We start from the raw sequence: 20,686 nt of genomic DNA on the forward strand, positions 1-20,686 counted from the left end.
GCTCCATAGTGCAGTGGTTTATGCATTAGCAAGCAAACAATCCACTGTTTTTTTTCCCTGGGAGGAGACACAAACTCCTTTTGGGTTACATCAGGAAGGGTTTAAATCTACTAAATCAAAGATACTGGGCCACTACTTGCTGTGGAGACCCCGTGTGAATAAGGGAGCAGCAAAAAGTAGCTTACTTTAATTGTGCTAATTGTGGCTAACATTAAGGTAGCTATTGATAGCTAGCTGATCTAGCTAGCTAGCTAATAGATAGCTACTCACTCATATTGTACTGTATAAATCAATCAATCAATCAAAACTTTATTTTCAAAGTACTTCTCATACAATAAAGATGCAACTCAGATTTCTGTACACATTAAAAGGAGAAAATAAACAAAAATACACAGCCGGGCACAAACACCTTTTTCACTCATCCCTCTCATCACCCCTCTGTCCCTACAACCCCACCTAGATATCGACACCCACCTGACAGATAAAAAAAGATGTAAGGGAAACTAAAGTGAACAAATAGATACTAAAGTGAACAAATAGATACACAAATATAATAAAAGAGGATTAACCATGTAAAGGAATGATTCAATGAACATGCCATTAAATATATGAAAAGTAAAATAAAGTAAAATATATGAAAAGTAAAATAAGTTTTAAAAAGTCTCAGCAGGCCAGCAGTCATTAGGTAGACTGATCCACAAGCGTGGCAAATAATAACACGTATGGCATAAGACAAAATAGTATTAATTAGTAGTATCACCATTTATCATCCTTCATATTATACTATTTATGTGTAGGCAGCTACTATATGTGCATAGGTGTTATTCTTACCCCGTACTTTCAAATTAGTTTTAAAAAAAGGTTTTCTATTTTTAAATCCAAGATTATTTTATTGTGCACACGTGTTTCAGAAAAACGTTGTGACTGTATGTTGAAGTTTAATTAAAAATACAGTGCAATGATTTCAGATCATTCGATTCATATTTAATCAAAATCATTAACTTCTTATTTGCTCAAAGTTAAATCATAGCAGATAAATTATAATAGATAATTATAGCATTATCTGTTTAATCAAAGATTAATGTAATCCTACTTCTATTTTTGTGCTGTTGCAAATGTAGCTTATATTAATATATGTATATGTCTTACTTCTGATATGCTTTATATGCATCCGTGTGAGGACGTCTAAGGTCACAGTTACTGTATCTAATTACTTTTGCAAATGACTAATTAGCTAAAGTTTTAATCATTAATGCCTTATGAGTAAGAAAAGCATTGTTTTTTTTCTTAAAGGATTTACCTGGTTAAAAGTTTAGCACTGCGGTGAACAATGAATTTAAAAGTCTTTTGCTTTTAACTGAATTCTGTTCACGTTAATGGAAAGAAAATAAATACTGCTTCAGGACAGAAACTTCTAACGAGGGCTGAAAAACAAGGTGACTGCTTGCCACATGTTCAAATTGAAAACCCCCACACCTTCACATCTTTGGACCCCTAGTTGTAGCTAGCAGCTTTTCCACAATGGCCCCAATCAGTGGGGTGTGTTTAGGCGTTAATAATGGCATGTGATTAGGTACAGTATGTGTGCTAGCCAGTGGCCTTGGCGGCATTTCAGATGTTTTCATTAGCGTCTGGTTAGTGTCTAGGGAACTTGCAGTGTGGGCAACTCTGGTCCAATGCTACATTGATCACAGCCCCATGCAAACAATGAGAGGGGAGTTTTTGAGGGAGATGCCAAGCACGGAGGCAGCGAACTGGAACAGGTTGTGTGTGTGTTTGTGTGTGTGTGTTTTCGTGTGTGTGTAAGTAAGAGGGAGAAAAAGAACTTGTATGCTTGTATATGAGATATCCAAAAATAACACTGACGCTACAACAGGAAGATCATGTTGACATTTCCCAGTGGGCTTATGGTACATTAGCACAGTGAAGTGGGTCACTACATTCAAATTCTGCTCAGTACACCTGTTCATAATCCACGTATGTGTGTTATATCATAATAAAGACACCCTGGTGCCTATCTGGTGTCTTGCTGATACCGTTTCCCCCACCTTGCCAAGTCTAACATCACATATTGTCACGCCATTATGATCAAACAGTGGACTGATAAGCAGACGGCACCACGCACGTCAGACTGGGTAACCGTGCAAGGGCTGAATGTGTGTGTGTTATTAATTATCCATCTGTCTGCTTTTGATGCATCGCTGTCTGTTGTTTCATGGTATTTATGATCTCTTCATGAGGGATTGCATGGGAGTGACATGTGGTGAGCCTGCCTGCATAATAGTTTATGTTGCGTCAGTGCATATGGAGAACATATGGAGGTAAAAAAGTGATTTAAACCCATGTCAAAGACAGAGCTTTGGCGTCTACATGATAATCATACTGATAGATTGGTTTCATTTGTCTTCACACAGCCCCCTATTTTTCACGTACAGAGTGCACTTCAATTATGAGAGTATAATTTTAAGTATTTTACTGTGACAACCAATATTCATGGCTGTCGAAGTAACAATTAAAGCTAACATTTGAAAAATAATTACCCTTTTTTATGAATTAAGACAAATTTAGCTCTAATTTTGCCCACTTTAAATAAATAACATGTTTATGTAGGATACTGTTCCTCATAACAAGAAGCTAATAGAGAAAATGTATTTTTAGACCCTTTAATATGTCACACATTGACATCAGAAGGTCCAAAACTCAATGTGCATGAAAAAGAAATATGTAGATGCAATCTTAAAGACCTACCTGTGGCCAAATATATGATGTGGAACAGCGTGTCTTTCCCCTGCACAACATCCACTGCCACATGAGTGAAGCGGACGTTGTCCTCCATGAAGTAGGGCACAGGAACCACAGGTTGGATCACCTCATGCATCAGTAAAAACTTCTGCGCATCCTGCAAGTTTCTTTGAGTCAGGTTCACGTAAGCGCCGGAGTCGATGGTGCCACACTGTGGGGAAGGTAGGGGAGTCGGAAAGGAAGAAAAAAAAGAAAAGGCTTGACTGATTTCATTAATAAAAGCCTCTGGGATGGCAAGTTAATAAGCTTAAGCTTTTTGTTCAGAAGTACCACCAGAGATGGAAAAGGGAGGGATTGAATGATTAAATGAACAAGGCTTGAAAGTCAATTGCTGAGTCGTTGCACTGGTTTTCTATCCTCACAACCTCAAGACTTTGTAGTCAATACACCGAGGCTGATGGAAGGAGTCTGAATGTGATGTTTGACTGAGCAAGTAGTTATCTCTTTCATTAGATTCTTCTCCTCATATGCATATATATTGCTGGTGAGCTTTATTGGTACCCCCATAACAGTGTGTCTTGATTTTGTCATTCTTTACCTCAAAAGTATCTTCTTAAATCACTTTTCAGGTCTTCGTTATTGCTACTCTGAAAATAAAGCATGCAACAATATCATTCAACCAAAGAACTCCCACCCTGCACTCAAAATGGCTTGCACCCACGATTTTTGGACTGTAAAAATCTGCAGTCAAAACAACAGAAGTGTCTCACAGAAATGAGTGAATTCCATTGTTACAGATAAATTAGATTTTATCAGGCATTGTTTACTTGGAGTTCTCAAGTCCCGGTAGAGACCTGCGACTGAAGCAGAGTCAGTGCTGCGGCGCTGGCTTATAATAAGAAATATCCGCTATGTAACATATTTCCCAGAGTCTATTACTAAAAAAAAAAAAACAGTTCAATAAAGTGAACACTCTCCAAATGGGATTTTAAAGACGGAAATATTAAGGAGTCAAGAGGAGTATGGTTTCCTTTTTCACGTTAGAGGACATTGTAAAACCCAAGTGTGTTCATTTTTAAAACTGTATTGTTAACTGAATCTTTTTATTGGATGTTACTAAAACGATTTTTACGATTTTGAAACGTCGTTTTTCAAATTCAGTATAGTTCCAGCCATCACTATCACACATCACAGTGCACTACTATTGTAAAAAAAAAAAAAAAAAACACTTTGCAACTTTCTGTGTAACGTGATCACTGAGATTTTAAACAAATTGTAAAGTGTATCTACAGTTAGGTCCATAAATATTTGGGAAGAGACTTTTTCTTTCTACTTTTAGTTCTGTACATTACCACAATGGATTTTAAATGAAACAACTCAGATGCAATGGAAGTGCAGACTTAAAGCTGTCTTTTTTTTTTAAATAAAAAGATTGCATAAAAATGTGAGGAACTAAAGCATTTTTAACACAATACCTTCATTTCAGTGGCTCGAAAGTTACTAAACCCTTCGTCCAGTTTAAATGTAAGTAAGTAAGTAAGTAAGTAAACTTTATTTATTAAGCGCTTTTCGCAGACAGGCAATCACAAAGCGCTGTACACAAATATTAAAATATTAAAATAAACAATAAAATCAATAGACATTATATACAATGTAAAAGATCAAATGTAAATAATGTAAAAAATAAAATAAAATAAAATAAAATATGTAGATCAACAAAAGGCTTGTTTGAGTGACAACCCTCAAATAAAAGCTGAGAGTCTACACATTATCTCCATGTCCATTATATACCTATAATTGGAATGTTTCAGTAAACAGGTAAAAAAAAAAAAAACTTGTGGCAGTGTCCAAATATATATGGACCTAACTGTACTTCTTAAAGGTACATAAACTATTTGAAAACACATTGGATTACCTGAAAGCTATATACTGAAAACCTGGCTGTGCTTCTCAGCTCTCTAAAAGTCAATGTTTGCGAGGCACTTGGTATTCACAGGATGATCCTCATGCTTTTTAAAGTGGAAATGTAGATCCTTTTCTCCACCAAGCTGAAAGGGACAAGGTGAGGCATAAAGCCATTTCTGCTGAGGGAGAGCTGGATGAGTAAAGCTAACCATGCATGTCCTCTTCAGTAAAAGAGGTCCCAGGCTGGGTTCAGGATCATGGATTGAGGCCCAGTTCACAAAGAATAGTCCTATACTAACTGATAAAGCAGAGAAAAGCAAAATAAGCTTTGTTCTGCACTTGCATCAGCCCAAATGACTGTTTTGTACATAGGATCATGTTTGCTCCAGGATAACTATACACACTCATTTCTTACTTGGTTGTAACTGGACCTTGGGTGGTAATTAGTTCCTGCTGACTAGCTACAGTATGAACATGACAGAGACTTTATAGAGATCAATCCTCGGCCTTCCCAGGGCTGACAGATGAGAATCGTAGAGGGCTTCCCCACACTGGTGAATGGATCAGTGCCCTCGCCACATCAGGAAATGGGAAATTAAAGCCCTGAAGTACAAGCAGGAGCAACACTGAGTGTGCCCATGTGCCAGACTGCCTAAAATGAACTTCCTGCTTGTGCCAAAAATGTGCTGCGTGTCTACGCGATGCAGCCTGAATAGCAACGCACGTGTAAGGCTTCCTTTTGCGGTTTGTCCTTGCATTGTGTGCGTGTCTCTGAATCCCAGAGTGTCGTTGTGACTATATTTCTGCCACAGTGAGACAAAGTCAGACACTGACCAGTGAGGGTCTATGACATCTGTGAATGAACCGTGAGATGGATGTTGTGATTTCCTCAGTACAGTCAAGGTGAGGGACACAGCCATTATTTGGCTGAGGACCCATCCAACATCAGCTGTCTCGTGCATCACCAGTGGACTGCGCTCTGGCAGGATGATAAGTGCCACTCAGAAATCCATCCAGGTGGGTCGGTCTGATAGCATGCTATTCCACTCTCTTCCCCCTAACCTTCCAGGTTATTCAGTATTTTAAAAACAATGTGGGTTAGAACTAAATCTGGTTATTTTATTGGTCAATTTTATGATTATATATAACAGCCAAAGGAAGGCAAAGAAAACTGACACTTTTATTTTCCTGACATCTAAATATAAACCATAATAAGGACATTCATATTTGGGTTTGAGTTGAACTTTAAAGTTTATTTTCAGACATAAGCAATGAATGTGTTTTTACTGTTAGCAATTACAGAGTGACAGAAAACCTATACAACTCATAGAAGGCATTAGCTCCTAATGTACAGCAAACATGACTCATCGCCTGAATAAACTCTCCAGAATCAATCCGCGTGGTTCAAATAAATGGGGGGCTTTTCTTTGCAGACAGACAGGGAATTAAGCTCTCAATCAATGACCAGTATGTGTGTGTTGAGTGATGAGCTCGCAGTCATAATTATCTCTATTTGGCAGCAATCTATAACCCTTTATTTTTGAGGGCGTATTTGTGTACGGTAGACATGTACGTGGCCAGTGGCTTTCATGGCTGCAAGTTTCCTGTAGGTGTTTGTTTGTGCATTCACTCGTGTGTGTGTGTGTGTGTGTGTAGGTTTGTAGGTGTGCTTGTAGAAAGGCCTGAAAAAAAAGGACAGGCTATAAATCCTGTGCTCGTAAATCTAATCCTCCAACATTGACAAATGCTTGATGAAGATGTCACTGAAACCTAGATAAAGTGCGCATCGGTCCAGTGGTGAGGAGCAGCCATTGTGCCTGAGCTTAAGTGGAAAGATGAGATGGAAGAGGAAGAAGCCGTATAAAAGTCTATAGTGCATAGAACCCCCCCACCGATGATGTACCTACATGTACAAGGTGCTGAAGAGGATACATCTGTGACCAGATAAGGAGCACTGGTTTTCTTGATGGTGCTGATGTGCAGAAATGTGAATACGTGGTGACAGTGACAGCTTACAAATTCATATGTATGTGCATGTTTTTTTTTTAGAATACTATCACACCCAGCATTTTTCTCTATGTGCATTTCAGCCACTTTTTCCACAGATAACGTGTCTGCGTTAGTTCTCGATAGTAGGCATCGTGAATACTCATGCATCTGTTGGTGGGAAAACGGTCGAGGGCCATGATGTGTGGAAACAAGGGGTTTGCTCACCACTGGTAGCCATGCCTCAGAGGGATTTGAATCCCTCACGGAGAGCTGCGAGGATTAGCTCATTCGCTATCTGTTAAGCCTGCAACAACTGAGAGCCACTTCTTCTGCTAATAAAGCATTCCCGCTATGCCATCAGTATGGAGGAGTGCTTCAAATCAGAATAAGGTGCTTGGTTTGCCCCTGCGGGTTTTAGGATGGAGCATAAACATAAAGTGCCACTTGTGCAAAACAAGGACAGTTTATTAGGAGGCCCACAGTTCACAGAACGAGGCTATGAGACATCTTCAAGGAATGATTGTGCCATTGTAAAAATCACTGGATTTTATAACGAGCGGTCGTAATGTGTGTGCTCATGAGCAGAGGAGAGAGGTGACTGAAAGAGAGAGAAAATTAATGAGAGTGAAGAGCTTCCTCGGACTCTGACCAAGGCCGATCAAAGCAAGCACACATTTATTTATCAGCATACACATGCAGCATGCACACTAAATGCATATATTTCCTTGGGCGTGCTCCCAGCTGTACTGTATGACTGATTTGATTGTGTGTTGAGTCTAAATGACCCCTAGCTTAAAAAGAAAGAGATCAGTCACAATCACAGAAGGGCAGCTAGATCTCAACTTTACCTCACATACATCCTTTAAAAAGCTGCTCCATCACATATGGTTTTAACTATGCTAGCAGCATGGAGGAATGCATCACTGGTCCAAAACTTTGGCCTTGACAAGCATTAATTTTTGTGCAGACATCAAACCCCAGAGCATAAATCTGATCGACTCTATCTGTAACATTTAGGTGGAGTTCGAAAGCTCTGGATTGGGATAACTGAAGTAATTAGCATTCTCATTAGCAAAATAGCGTTAGCAATAGTGTTAGCATGCTAGTGAGTTTGGTTACCAGGCTTAACCCGGGTTCTCTGAATAGTGAGTGAGGTCTCCATTGCACAGTCAATAACTGTAACGCTTTTTGGCTTTTAGTCCAACAGAGCTGAGAGCATTATTGGGACTAAATTAAACACATTTTTTAAGCATTTGTGGTTTGTTTGCGAAATAAACAGACTTAAATAGTTTCATTACCTGAAAGTCTGGGTTGGGGTTTGGGTAGGGCAGCCAGGCCGACCTTGAGTTCTCCTGATACTTGAAGGGCCCGTTGAAAGCCTGTGATATGGCACTGAGATTGAAGGCACACACTGCAGAGGCAGCAATGCTGTTTCTGAATGTCAGGAAGATAAAAAAAGGCAGGAAGAATCCAACAGAGGGTGATGAGAGAATGGAAAGGATGAATGTCGAGACAGAGAGAAACAGAAGTAAGTGTTAGAATAACCAAAATCAAAAAAGGGGGACTATACTGCAAGTAGAAATCTGTTCAGCATTTCTTGGTATTTGTACAGCTGACCTCTTTATGTCTGCACTGCTCACAAACAACACAAATCAAACACTGACAGACAGACGCAGACGCCGGGGTAAGTGATGGTCATTATTGGAATATAAATCCAGCAATGGGACACAATTAAGCTGTTCGCCTTGTCTGATTAACTGTACAGATCTCATGCTTGAAATACAGCTTTGACTTTTTAAGCTGTCAGTTTCAACAAGTACCGGTCTCCTCCCTCGGACGAGAAAGTAAAGAATGAGAGTATTAACTCTCAACTCAAACAGTGAGAGTTGGGCGGTGTGAATTATAATCCAGTGCAGCTGTTCATTAAACTCTGTGCCTGCAGGGGGAAATGTTTCCAATACCCTTCAAAAGACTTCTTTTCAGCAATGTGAAGGCACTGACCATACAGAATTGATTACTCAGCTTTTAATAATGGCCTGTGTGTGCACGTGGGGGCGCACAGGTGTGTTTGTGTGTATGAGCGAGGTAGGAGGAGGAAAGAAAGATGGCGAGACAAAAAGAGGGAAAGGGTTTTGATGTTTACGACAACAAAAAAATAATACTTTTCATTATACTCCCATATACCTAATATAGTGTGGAGCAAGATGATAAGCTTCTTTTGTGGGGAATAAATGGGATTTGCAGCCCTCTTTGTAGATAACTTGGGCTATGAGGATGAACATTTCTAGACAATAATATGGTTACACAACACTCAATTATATACACTCGCTGCATAAAATATAACAAAGATATGTCCTGTTTTGTCCTCTATTATATTGTACGATCTTTACCTTAAAATTTAAAATACCTTGACTTGTAACTTTTGCTGTGAACCAGCTATATGTATAACCCAATTTAATAGCATGTTCATACAGAATTTCCCATTTAAAATGAACTAAAATTTATGTGAAAAACATGAAAACAAAAAATATAATTTTTAAAAGAATAACCAAATAAATGCTGAATAAACAACTGAATTATTCTGATTAGTCATGATATCAAAGACCAAGGAAAATAATTTAAAATGAATAATTGGTGAATGATTTGAAACAAACAAACACACACATTTTTAAGATAACTTTTCTAGGTTTCTGATTTTTCTTTTTTGCTGGAAAATTCAGTCTGACACTAGAAGTGGTTCTCAAATCAAGTCGTTCCAGACTTTCACTTGCTTTTTTGAGGGTATACTTAAAATGTGTTTTGTTGGCAACACACAGCAAAAAGTTTAGTAATTCAGTACCTGATCAGCACACAGAAACCCGAACTTTTTAAAAAACTTGTACAACAATATATGAACTTTTTTTTTTTATCACAGCTACAGATTTTTAAAAATCATTTTCTTGCTGCTGACCGATGAAAGTCACTGAACTATTGTTACCTGGCATCAGTCTCAGTGTGTAAAGTAACGCACGTGTTACATTTTTCTTGTTTCTACAAAGAGCTCTTCTTTCATCTGACTTCGATGGCAGTGATCGCCTCCACTACGTGCGTGCCAGCATTTTTGTTTCTTATATGCAAAATGTTATGAATTAAAGTCAAACTTTAAGGTTTAAAAACATATGTTGAATTTTACTTTACTGTATTCACTAAACTAAGACTATCCCTTCATCCGTACATCCATTCTCTTCTGCCTTATTCTTATTAGAGCAGCAGAGAGTTGGAGCCTATCCCAGCGGGCATAGGGTAAGAGTACACCATGGGCAGGTCGCGAGTCTGTCACAGGTCGAATACTGAGACCGGCAATCACTTATGCACATACCTATGGACAGTTTAGAATCACCAAACTTTATGCATGTCTTTGGACTCTGCAAGGAAGCCAAGTTGCCCTGAGGGAAGCCACAGAGGTATAGGTACTACCATGTCACCATTTTAAGCTACTGCAATCTCAATATAGACGTAACAGACTTTTATTGTGAAAGGAAAGGACAGGAAGGCCTTTTGGCGTGTTTCTGGTATGGATTAGGCAGTAACAATGGGAAACCCAGGTTCTTAGCAGGAGGAGAATGTCTAGTCAAATAGCTAGCATTAGCCACATGATACTTGCCACGTGAGATCAGAAAGCTTGAGGTGTAGCAACAGTAGCTAAATTATCTGGGTTTTGCTAATTTTCTGTGGATGGAACAATAAATATTACGGTTCATGTCACTCACACATTAGTAGTAAAAATGCCATAGAGCAGCTCCAGCTCAGGCAAGTAGAAAGTTCCCTGCAGCTCGTTGTAGTTGAAGGGGATTTCTCCTGGTCTGGAGCAGTTCAGCCTGGCCTTCATGAAGGTTGTCCACGTGTCCTCCAGGAGGAAGCGGCCACCGATGTCGTTCTTACACACCCGCCCGGCGCGGGAAAACACCGTCCGACCACAGTCGTGCTCCACTGCATTTTCCCGGAAGAAGAAGTATGTGAAGTTGCCAATATCGTAGGATGACACAAAATTCGGCTCTGTTGAGGCAAAGGTTACAAGAGAGGAGGGGAATGAATGGGAGGTGGCATGTCCGAAAGAGAAAGAAGACATAGAAAGAAAAATTGAAGGATGCCAAAAGAAAGATAAAGTGCAGAGAAAAGGAGAAAAAATACAGAAAGAAAACTATTTAAGGTTGTGGGAGTAAGACGGAGTGGGAGAGCGAACGAGGTATGTGCTATGACTGATTGACTCGCAGTGTGTGCGAGCACTCAGCCCACACAACAGCAGGTGATCAGGATTAATAACTACAGGCTATGTTATTAATGGCGTTGTGTTGTAATAAGAAAACTCATTTTTCACTCCCCAAACCTAAAGGTTAGGATGAGAAATGACCAAAACAGGTGTAGCGTAATAGCTTCACCCTATCTGAAACACACGACCTCCACGACACTGTCACGACTACAGCGTTCATCTTTATGTATGACATTATTGGATTTAAACCGCACACTTTATTCTCACTGACAGTGATTTAATTCAGGTTTAAATGAAAGTTACCCCCTCCCCAGCACCTCCTCGTTTCAACTCTTTTCTCCTCTGCACCTTTGGAGGGCAGTGTGGAAAAAAAATCAATTTGCCATAAAATTAGTTATTAAACCGTCTCCCAGAAGGTTGCTGCCAAGCAATGTATGTGGTAGTTTTTAATTTATTTTTTCAATTTAACTTAAATGTGAATCAGATAAAAGTCACTTGCTGACAAGATAGTGATTGACCTGCTCCTCTGTAGGCTGGACACCTTAAGCGCTCTGAAGTCGCCCAATCTGCACTGAGGAGGTCTCTGCTTGAAGTCAGCCTGAACGTTCAGGGGAAAAGACATTGATTTTTTTTTTTTTTTTGTTGGATGAATTCACAATTTTATGCCCCTCCTAGACGGTAAATATAAAGATTTTCTAGTTGCTTAGTAACTTAAGAATTAATTGTTTTTTAAGGTGAAATGCAGCAGAACAATTATGAGAGGAGGATCTTCTTTTCTTAGCATTCGCCAAAACAGCATTGCGCAGCAGATTTAAGGTGGAAGATAATCTTTCAGCAGAGACAGATTCCAACTCCCATGCTACATAAGCATCTGCCAAGCTCAAGCATCGTCGAAGTCACAAACTGAAGCCCCGGCAGCTGCAGTGCTAATGTTCGATAGCTGCGCGGGGATAAAGCAAAAAAGAAAGCAAATCCTCCTATGGTGTTTCTCTCTATTCGAAATGGCCATTTATCTTTATGTAACAACTTTTTACATAGATTTGCATAAAATGTAGCATTCATTTGAACTTTGGCAGCTCCCCACCGTTGAGCCACTTGGAGTTGTACTGGGCAGTGCGCAGCGGTGGCAAGCCGCCCAGGCTGCGGTAAATGGCGGGGTCTCGCCCAGAGAAGTCCATGGCAGTGGCGGCGTACAGCTCCCCGCTGGAGGTGATGAGGGCGGTGGAGTTGTGGAGGGGATTGTAGGGACACCGAGCCATTCCGCTAATCTGATCGTGGATCTCTGTCAGATTAGTCAACTGCAACACAGAGAGAGAAGACAATGAAGGCGAGGAGACTAAAGAGGAAACAAACAGTGAGTGGTTGGAAGCAGACGCTCCATACGCACTACTAAAAGAAGCTTATTTTGATTGTTAGCATGAGTATCCCATGAGTTAAGCCAAAGCAATGAAAAGAAACACTCGTGGGAATAAGAGTTGTTTTCTTCACACAAATGATTATTTTTGAAAACCTGCATAAAAATATAGGACATAGTATCAAAGGGCAGCATTAAAATTCAAACTGGAGGAGTCTGGTAATGTTTTGTTTGTTCCTGCCAATATGCAAATGCTGCAGACTGAAAAAAATGGAAACAAATACTTCCTCTCATTATGTTTTGTTTGGTTTACATCTACTGAGAAACACACACATAGATCTATCTGAGCAAAACCTTCAGGAGCAGCAAGAACACATTTAGAATCATTAGCAACGTAAAACACAGCAACACAGCAGCTGTTTCAAGTCCAACGTTAAGAAACCACCTGTTATAAAACCAATAAAATTCCTAAACCGGCTTCTTAAATCAAGTTACTCTTGGCTGCATTGTTTAGTTGGTTTGGTTTCTGATGTCTCTACAGGACAAGCAGCTGTTTTTCTGGCTGTAGCGCTATTATACCACAACTTTAAGAAGCCCTTCTGAGCTCAAAAAGAGGCTTGATGTGAGATGCAGTCTTCTGTTGCATATTGCCTTTGAATATGAAGCCAAATCCAACTCCCCGCTTTTTAAAAATACTTTACAGCATGACCCCGGCTTAGCACTGACACACTGCTCTGGTTGCTCCTCCAAAAAAAGGAGAAGAAGCACAGGCCATAGCTTAGAGACGCAGCCTTGAATACCAAAAAAGTAGTAATGCAATTTTTAAATCCAAGATGTAATTATATTTTATGGTGCAAAAGTAAACACAGTATACGGGGATTAGCTCATGGTTCGTGCTCCCATCCGAGTTCATCTGAGTTCTGATGGGGGACAAAAAATGCATGATGCAAAATGACTGCACTAATCTCAGGTTTAGACATGCACAAAGAATAATTAAAATTATTCTATTTGCAATTACTTTTCTATCAATCAGCCTCGTTCCACATTTATGACTCTATCCACTCCAAGTGACAGTGCAAAGTCTCAAACGCTTCAAATGCTCCCCTTGCTTTTCACACGTTTTCATCAATCTGTGCATTCCTTCCCTTATTCCATAACGAGCCAGCCGACTTCTGCCGCCAATTTCCCGGAGCTGGTCAATTTGGATCAAGAGTTCTGTTCATTCCTGCCACCCCTGTTCCGCCCAAACCACACCAGACAGAGCGGCCCTGTCTAATCTCTGCCAGGCCGAGATGAAAGCCTGCTATTGACTGGACTCTTTCTGTGGGCCGGAATAGTCATTCTAAGGTCAATCGGGCCATTTAGAAAACCAAGAGCAGCAGCGATAAATAGAACGCAGTGCATCCGTCGCATTTTGAGGAAGTGAAGTGACAGTTGTCTCTATGGCAGACCCGGCAGCTGCGAGAACAGGGCGCTGAAGTGACTCTGAATGCTCCTGATAGAGACGATGCAGAAAGAGACAGCTCACAGTGGAAGACAGATCACTGCGAGTGCCAGCGGGATGCTGTGTATGGTGCTACTGAGAAGCCGTTGAGAGAATTTTAAACTACCCACTATAGCAAGAAGTCTAGCCGCAAGCCCTATGTCTGATCCGAGATGCGCTAGTGGACAGAGTTGTCAACAGTAATCCTCGAAGAGACACGGGGGATATCACTTTATATGACACATCCAGTGCCTATCTGTCAAGTAACCATGAACAGAAGGCGAAGCTCCTTCTCATCCTGTGCTGCAGCATGAGTTATAGTGTATAATCGAATCTATTCCCAACTAGGACCACTATAACAACTTAAAATAGAGACATAAATCAAGAGAGAAAGTCAGTCAAAAAACTCAAATGGTTAACAGCATTTAATCATCCATCTCCCAGCGCTTATTAAACCATTAATATTCTCCTCATTGTCTGTTTATCACCACAGCTGATAGTAAATCTGTCCGAGCGTGATTCCGTCGCCGTTGCTGTTCCCAACTCGTGTTTCACATTAACGGACGTTCAGTGGGTAAATATGACAGCGCCTGATGAAATACTGCTATAATAATGCCATGGCATTTCAACTATATGTATTTTCACAGCGGTAAACAGTCATTACGAGCCAGTGACCTTTGGATTCAGTGCTTTTGGACAAAAACAAATGTCATCATAATAGTAAGCTCCTGCTTCCTCCTCCTCTAAACGCACAACAGAACGAGAGCTAGATATCTATGCTATGGCCTTATTGCTGTTCTAAGGTAAGAACAATACTCTAACATTTTAAGCGCTGCTCTATACTTAACATCAGTGAGCATTTGTCACCACCACCAACAAAAAAAAGGTTCTCAGCTGACACGTCAGTTACCAAGAAACATGGTTATTAGTGCTGCTTTTATAATAAAAGTGAAAGGGCTGCAGCCACTCGCAAACCGGTGGTTACTTCACGAGAAAAATATTGGGTTGCTCAACTGTGTCAAGAGCCTGCTGAAACACAATAGCAATTCAAAATGAAAAGTCCAGCTAAACATCCTTTAAAACACGGGATTAAGAGCTGCAGGGAATTTGAGTTAGGAGGAGAGAGAGAGGAGCGAAAACCTTGCGTCACGGTAGAAAGAAATATAGGAGACGAAAAGACAATGTGATGTGCTAGAAAGGTGCAAAGTAATTGCCGTGACTCATGAAGAAGGACAAAGCAGAACAGATGAGACAGGGAGTCTGTTTACTTGCAGGCCAGCACCATGATTTTCAGGAGTAATGAGCTTAAGGCAATGTTTTGATTACGATGCTTAACAAGTCTGAGGTAACACGACATCCAAAATAAGAGAGCTTAATAAGATTTATTTTGTAATTAGTCTACATCCCAGAGTGCAAAACAGGAGGCAAGAAAAGCCACAAGAGCTTGTACAGAGAATCCTGTGATATTAAGATCTCAATCATACCTTGATTAAGTGTGTTTATCAACCTTGACCTTTCTTTCTGACGACATCCACCGATCAATCAGTCTTAATATTTGGAATATTTGCAGGCTTATTAAAAAATAACGACTTTCAGGGATGCTCGAGAGAACAACTAAACTGGCAACTCGAAACTCAACATGAAAGTGAGACATACATACTCACAAATATAATTGTACAGATAATGTTGCTTCGTCAAGACCCCTTGGTATCACATTTTAACAAACCCAATATCCCTTTTTAGTATGATTTTTCAAAGTGCAGGCTAGCCTAGTACCTGAAGACGGGGTATATAAAAAGATTTCCATAAGCAGGCTGGAGGAGTAATAAAAACTCAAGACATTCATCTAGAAGAGTCTTTGGCTTGCTTACCAAAGCCAAGATCTAACCAAGGCATCTTATTGGACCACTAAGACCTCCTTCATTTAGCCACCATCCAATCCACAGGCAGGAACTACATTGGATCTAGATTGTCACTTTTACCTATGAACCCATGAGCTGTGGGGAGTAACTGAAAGAACAAAGTCGTGAACACAAGCGGTGGCTTCCTCCAAAGGCTGGCTAGACTCAGTCTTAAACTTAAGGAAAGGAGAAAAGTGACATTCAAAATGAAAAATGAAAATCCTTCAGATTACATCTCTCAGCTAATTTGGCAACACATTGGTATTGCTTTGTAAGAGCTGGAGGAGATGACTGGGGAGAAGGAAGCCTAGTCATCTCTGGTTAGACTGCTGCTCCCCTTGAACCCAGCAGAAAATAGATGGATGGATGGATGGATGGATGGATGGATGGATGGATGGATGGATGGATGGATGGGTGAATGGATGGATGGATGGGTGAATGGATGGATGGATGGATGGATGGATGGATGGATGGATGGGTGAATGGATGGATGGATGGATGGATGGATGGATGGATGGATGGATGGGTGAATGGATGGATGGATGAATGGATGAATGGATGGATGGGTGAATGGATGGATGGATGGATGGATGGATGGATGGATGGATGGATGGGTGAATGGATGGATGGATGAATGGGTGGGTGAATGGATGGATGGATGGATGGATGGATGGGTGAATGGATGGATGGATGGATGGATGGATGGATGGATGGATGGATGGGTGAATGGATGGATGGATGGATGGATGGGTGAATGGATGGATGGATGGATGGATGGATGGATGGATGGATGGGTGAATGGATGGATGGATGGATGGATGGATGGATGGATGGATGGATGGGTGAATGGATGGATGGATGGGTGAATGGATGGATGGGTGAATGGATGGATGGATGAATGGGTGGGTGGATGGATGAACTGCTAGCTTATTGAACAACAGGCCTCTGATATTATTGCATGAAGACGTAGCAACACTGCAAAGACTACATTTTATTGCACATGAATTAATCTTTTCTTTCGCAGGTGCATGTATGTGTTATGTCGTAATACTCACTACCAGTGTAATATAACACTGAAAACATAGGTAACGAGCCAAAATACTAGCAGACTATCACTCTTGAAGGATTTACGTAATATATTAATAATATACCAACTTCCCTTGAATTAACACTATCAGGGATATAGTAGATATAAATGATATAAGTGATATAAATGATAAGACTCTGTGTGAAAGTTAAGGTCAAAATAATGCAGCGTTGCAGAAGCCAAGACAAATTCTGGCATTGTTCATACCGTTCGGTTGGTGCAGATGGGGGTGAAGGCATTGGTTCCACATGTAAACAGCCTGTTCCCATTTACCAGTAGCACCCTGATGTAGTTCTGGCACTCCTCCTGTGGAAACACACCAGCAAACACACATATCGGAGTTAGCAGTTAGCAGCAGTGCCATTATCTATCCACTGACAAGCAACAGCATCAGGTAGAGACAAAATTACACTTTATGCCAATAAATGAGAAAAACACCTGCAACCACAGGAGGCCTACTCTGGAACGTGGGCAAGCTAGACAGAGTCAAATCAAGGCTAATGCCCACCTGGCTTAGCCAAGTCACATCTTAATTCAACAGGGGCTGGATTTGGAGAGGGATCTGAATAAAGTGAAGAACAGATAAATGTAACGGCTGCGGGAGAGTACCACTCAGGATTGGTTTAGAAAATAACTTTGTCTCTGTTGGTTGGTCAAAAAGTGAAATATAAAGTGTAGACTCTCATACACTCTATTTAATCATCACTCTTTTAGCCAGCTCTCTACATTAATCAATTCAAACTATTTTCCTCTAAATTATGCTGAAGTACATGTTCACAGCTCCTTTCTTGGCTCAGTCCTCCTCTGAGGTTTTGGCCCGGGTTTCTAGCAAAACCACTCAGCACTTGGTTAAAAGCGCACAAATAAAGTGGGACTGACGGAGTGAGTGATTGATTGAAAGAATGATTGTCGCTGAAAGTCATGAACTCTGAATATAACGGTCCGGCTTCCACAAAGCCTTTCTGGCAATTTCCATCAGCAGGAGTCATTTTGTAGTAAATGTTACAGCAGGAGTCAGTATTCATGTCAGAGAGCGGCATTTGTTTTTGTCCTAGGACAAGGTAATAAACTCATAGGGTCTCCTCCATCTGAAAGGGGCCATGGCTGGGTTGGTGAGGCCCCTCATAGAAATTTAAAACCTTATAAATCTGCTATTGTCTGAGCCACTTGAAGTGCCCAGGGCAACCCTAACTCCCCCTCTCGAGGGTCTGATTTAGGAGTGGAGGGCATCACAGCGAGGATGGAAGGAAGGAGGGTAAGGACTTTTATTTCCCCCTATCAAGATGAAGGCTGACTCGTAAAACAACTCGTTTCCTGGTGCTAAGAACGGCCAAAGTATGTGTGTATGTGTTTATTCGCGTGTACGAGCAGTCGCGCCTAATGTCATGCGTGCCTATATATCTGTGCTGTTTGTGCAGCTTGTTACGCGCTGTATACCCGCATGCGCGCGTGTGGGTGGAGGAACAGGCGTGGGTTGTGAAGGGGCCCGTATAATTCAATCCTTCACTGCAGTTTGTTTCTAGAGTAAATACCAGCATATTTAATATTTGCCCAGCCTCACAGTCTTGACTTGTTTATGAAAACTTCCTGACAAATGTTCTGCGTCCATACTATAATACAGAGACTGCTGCGCTTGGCTCTCACATTATAAAACAAAACAGAAGCAGCAATCAAGTCCTGTCAAGTCAATTTAAGTCTCCTTTCTTTTCCCAGCTGGAATAAATCAAATACACAAAAGAAGAGCGGATGCGTGCATTAAGAAAAACAACCCCAAACAATCACTTGTAAATTCACTCAAAGCACAGGGACGGTGTCTGTGTAATAGCTTAAGCGATGGTATATTGCTCCGCATTGAGCTAGGTAATAAACCATCGAAAGCCCTGTCAGCTGCCGGAGAATAAAGTCTTTTAATGCTATTCTTAGTGTACATCACAGGAGCTGATCCTCAGAAGGGAACAGTGAGCAAAACAATTCAGCCTTGCCAAACAGCAGTGACTCTCAAGGACTGAGGTAGCTTTGGTCTGTAATTCACAACAGCTATCTTATGCTGGCCAGCCAGTGCATGCCTATTATGGGTCCCTAACCACCTTTCACAGGAGGATAAATACACAGTAGTGCGCGCGCACAGACACACACAGATCAGGGCTGGGCAGTTCACCTACAAGTCAAGTTTAGCCGCTAAACCATCTGTTTTGTAGGGGAATATGCACGCTAACCACGTACAAACACATACACTGCACAGAACGAAACAATAGGAACTCCCTTTGAACAAGATCCATAAATAGAGGCTAAGGTGTGGTGGGAAGGTCTTTACTTCACATTAAATTTTATTTGAATTGTCTTTGAGGTATATCTCATATAGAAAGCAGGGATTCCCCATGTGTCCATATGTTAAAGCCACATTAGAAGCCCCACGTTGCTTTCAAACCTCATTATGTTTCATCATAATTTTTCCTTTGTGTTCTTTGAACCCGATCAACTGTTTCTGTAAAGACAAAAAGGCTGGTAGATCCATGATTAGTGTCTTTAGAAGATTTCTTTCCTTTTTTCTTTTTTTTTTAGCTTTCAAGTCAAAGCTATTATACAGCACTGATGTGCTGGTGGGAACATCTGGGCACTTCATTTCCTCCAGTGAACAGCATTCATTCAGGTGTTATTTTTGTAGATTACCAAACCCGCAGGAAAAAGGTTGAGGAAACATGAAAGCTGCGGGGTTGTAATTTAGAAAGTCTTTCAGCAAATGCTGAAGGATTGCATTTTCGTTCGTAATCGACTATCTTTTTTGTTACTCTAACAAAACATTTTGGGAAATTCCATGAATTTTCACATTAATATCAGTTCTGGTGCACAAACGTGTGCAAGAAAACAACTGTAAGTAGCAAGCGAGACGAGTTCACTGAAAAATACACTGAAACTTGTATTTTTTTTTTCTTTTCAATTTAGTGACAAGTGTCCGATAAAGCACAATTACAGTTCAGCCATCGCCTCAACTCACCTCAGACTTTCCACGGCTGAAGCAGGCTCCCTTGGTGAATTCATCGCAGTGCCACTCAGCCTCCTGCAGAGAAAAAGAAAAGCTGTGTAAGGCTACCAATAAACCATCAAGAAGTAGCAAACACTGGGCGCCATGTCATCATCATGAAGCACTTTGAAAAGCACTCACTGAGCCCAAACAAAACAATGCCCAGCTCTAAGCCATGGGCATGATTCCCACCTTTTTGAAGTCAGTTTGATGTTTGTTGACTAGCTCGGCAATACAAATGCCACAGAAGACAGGAAAACACATTTAGAAAATCAAATAGAAAAGCATACAGCATACAGCGATCGACTTGGGTGAGGAGGGAAGGATTCAAACAGAGGCGAAAATTAATTTGACATCACATCTTCACTGTACTCTCAGAGGCACACACACGTTCTCGCACGCTCTTACGGCACACACACACGCGTTTATAAGCCCTGTTAAATACAGACATGGAATCCAATTAAGGTGGATAGCAAGCAGAGACCCCCAAAAAATGAGACGCAAGAGCGTGCAAGCCGAATGTCAATTTGATTTATGTGTGAGGGAAAAGGAGGGCTCTTAAGACATAACAGGCGAGTCCCTAGAGTAGGGTGTCAACGTGATTTACATGTGAAGGAGAAACAGAGGGACGCCTCTGACATTTTAAGGCAGCAGGAGGAAGAATAAGAAGATAAAGCCGACTTTTTCTCCTCCAAGGGTGAAAGCACCAACGTGCTCCACTTTCTACCTTTTAATTTCCTCGTAACCCCTGGAGAAGGGGGCTTCCTCATTGATAAAAATTCTCTATTCATGAAATGCCTGCTGGCCTTGGGAGGGCAGTAGGCCACTAAGACGCTCGCACTTGTGACAGGCAGAATTAGCCACCACTGCCACGAGCTCTGCATGACTGGCAGAGACACGAATACCTAAAAGAAAAATTGGCTGGTGAAATAATACGCTTAATGCCGAGTCACA

At 40.9% G+C, this 20,686-nt stretch overlaps 1 protein-coding gene across 3 annotated transcripts in view; it reads right to left on the reverse strand.

Annotated features, from left to right (window-relative positions):
• The window catches only part of sema5a (sema domain, seven thrombospondin repeats (type 1 and type 1-like), transmembrane domain (TM) and short cytoplasmic domain, (semaphorin) 5A), a 174,088-nt gene that overhangs the window by 67,237 nt on the left and 86,165 nt on the right, over nucleotides 1–20,686 (reverse strand). For all 3 annotated transcript variants that reach the window (XR_003273311.1, XM_026179439.1, XM_026179438.1), the window contains exons 5-10: nucleotides 19,706–19,768; nucleotides 16,918–17,016; nucleotides 11,970–12,183; nucleotides 10,386–10,671; nucleotides 7,935–8,070; nucleotides 2,749–2,953 (exon numbers count right to left, since the gene is read on the reverse strand). Coding sequence is in view for 2 of the 3 variants with exons in the window: in XM_026179439.1 (XP_026035224.1) it covers nucleotides 2,749–2,953; nucleotides 7,935–8,070; nucleotides 10,386–10,671; nucleotides 11,970–12,183; nucleotides 16,918–17,016; nucleotides 19,706–19,768 (1,003 nt within the window). In the remaining variant the exon portion in view is untranslated. The remainder of the gene's footprint in view (nucleotides 1–2,748; nucleotides 2,954–7,934; nucleotides 8,071–10,385; nucleotides 10,672–11,969; nucleotides 12,184–16,917; nucleotides 17,017–19,705; nucleotides 19,769–20,686) is intronic.

Source organism: Astatotilapia calliptera, chromosome 9 (assembly GCF_900246225.1).
Source record: "Astatotilapia calliptera chromosome 9, fAstCal1.2, whole genome shotgun sequence".
NCBI classification, from domain to species: Eukaryota; Metazoa; Chordata; class Actinopteri; order Cichliformes; family Cichlidae; genus Astatotilapia; species Astatotilapia calliptera.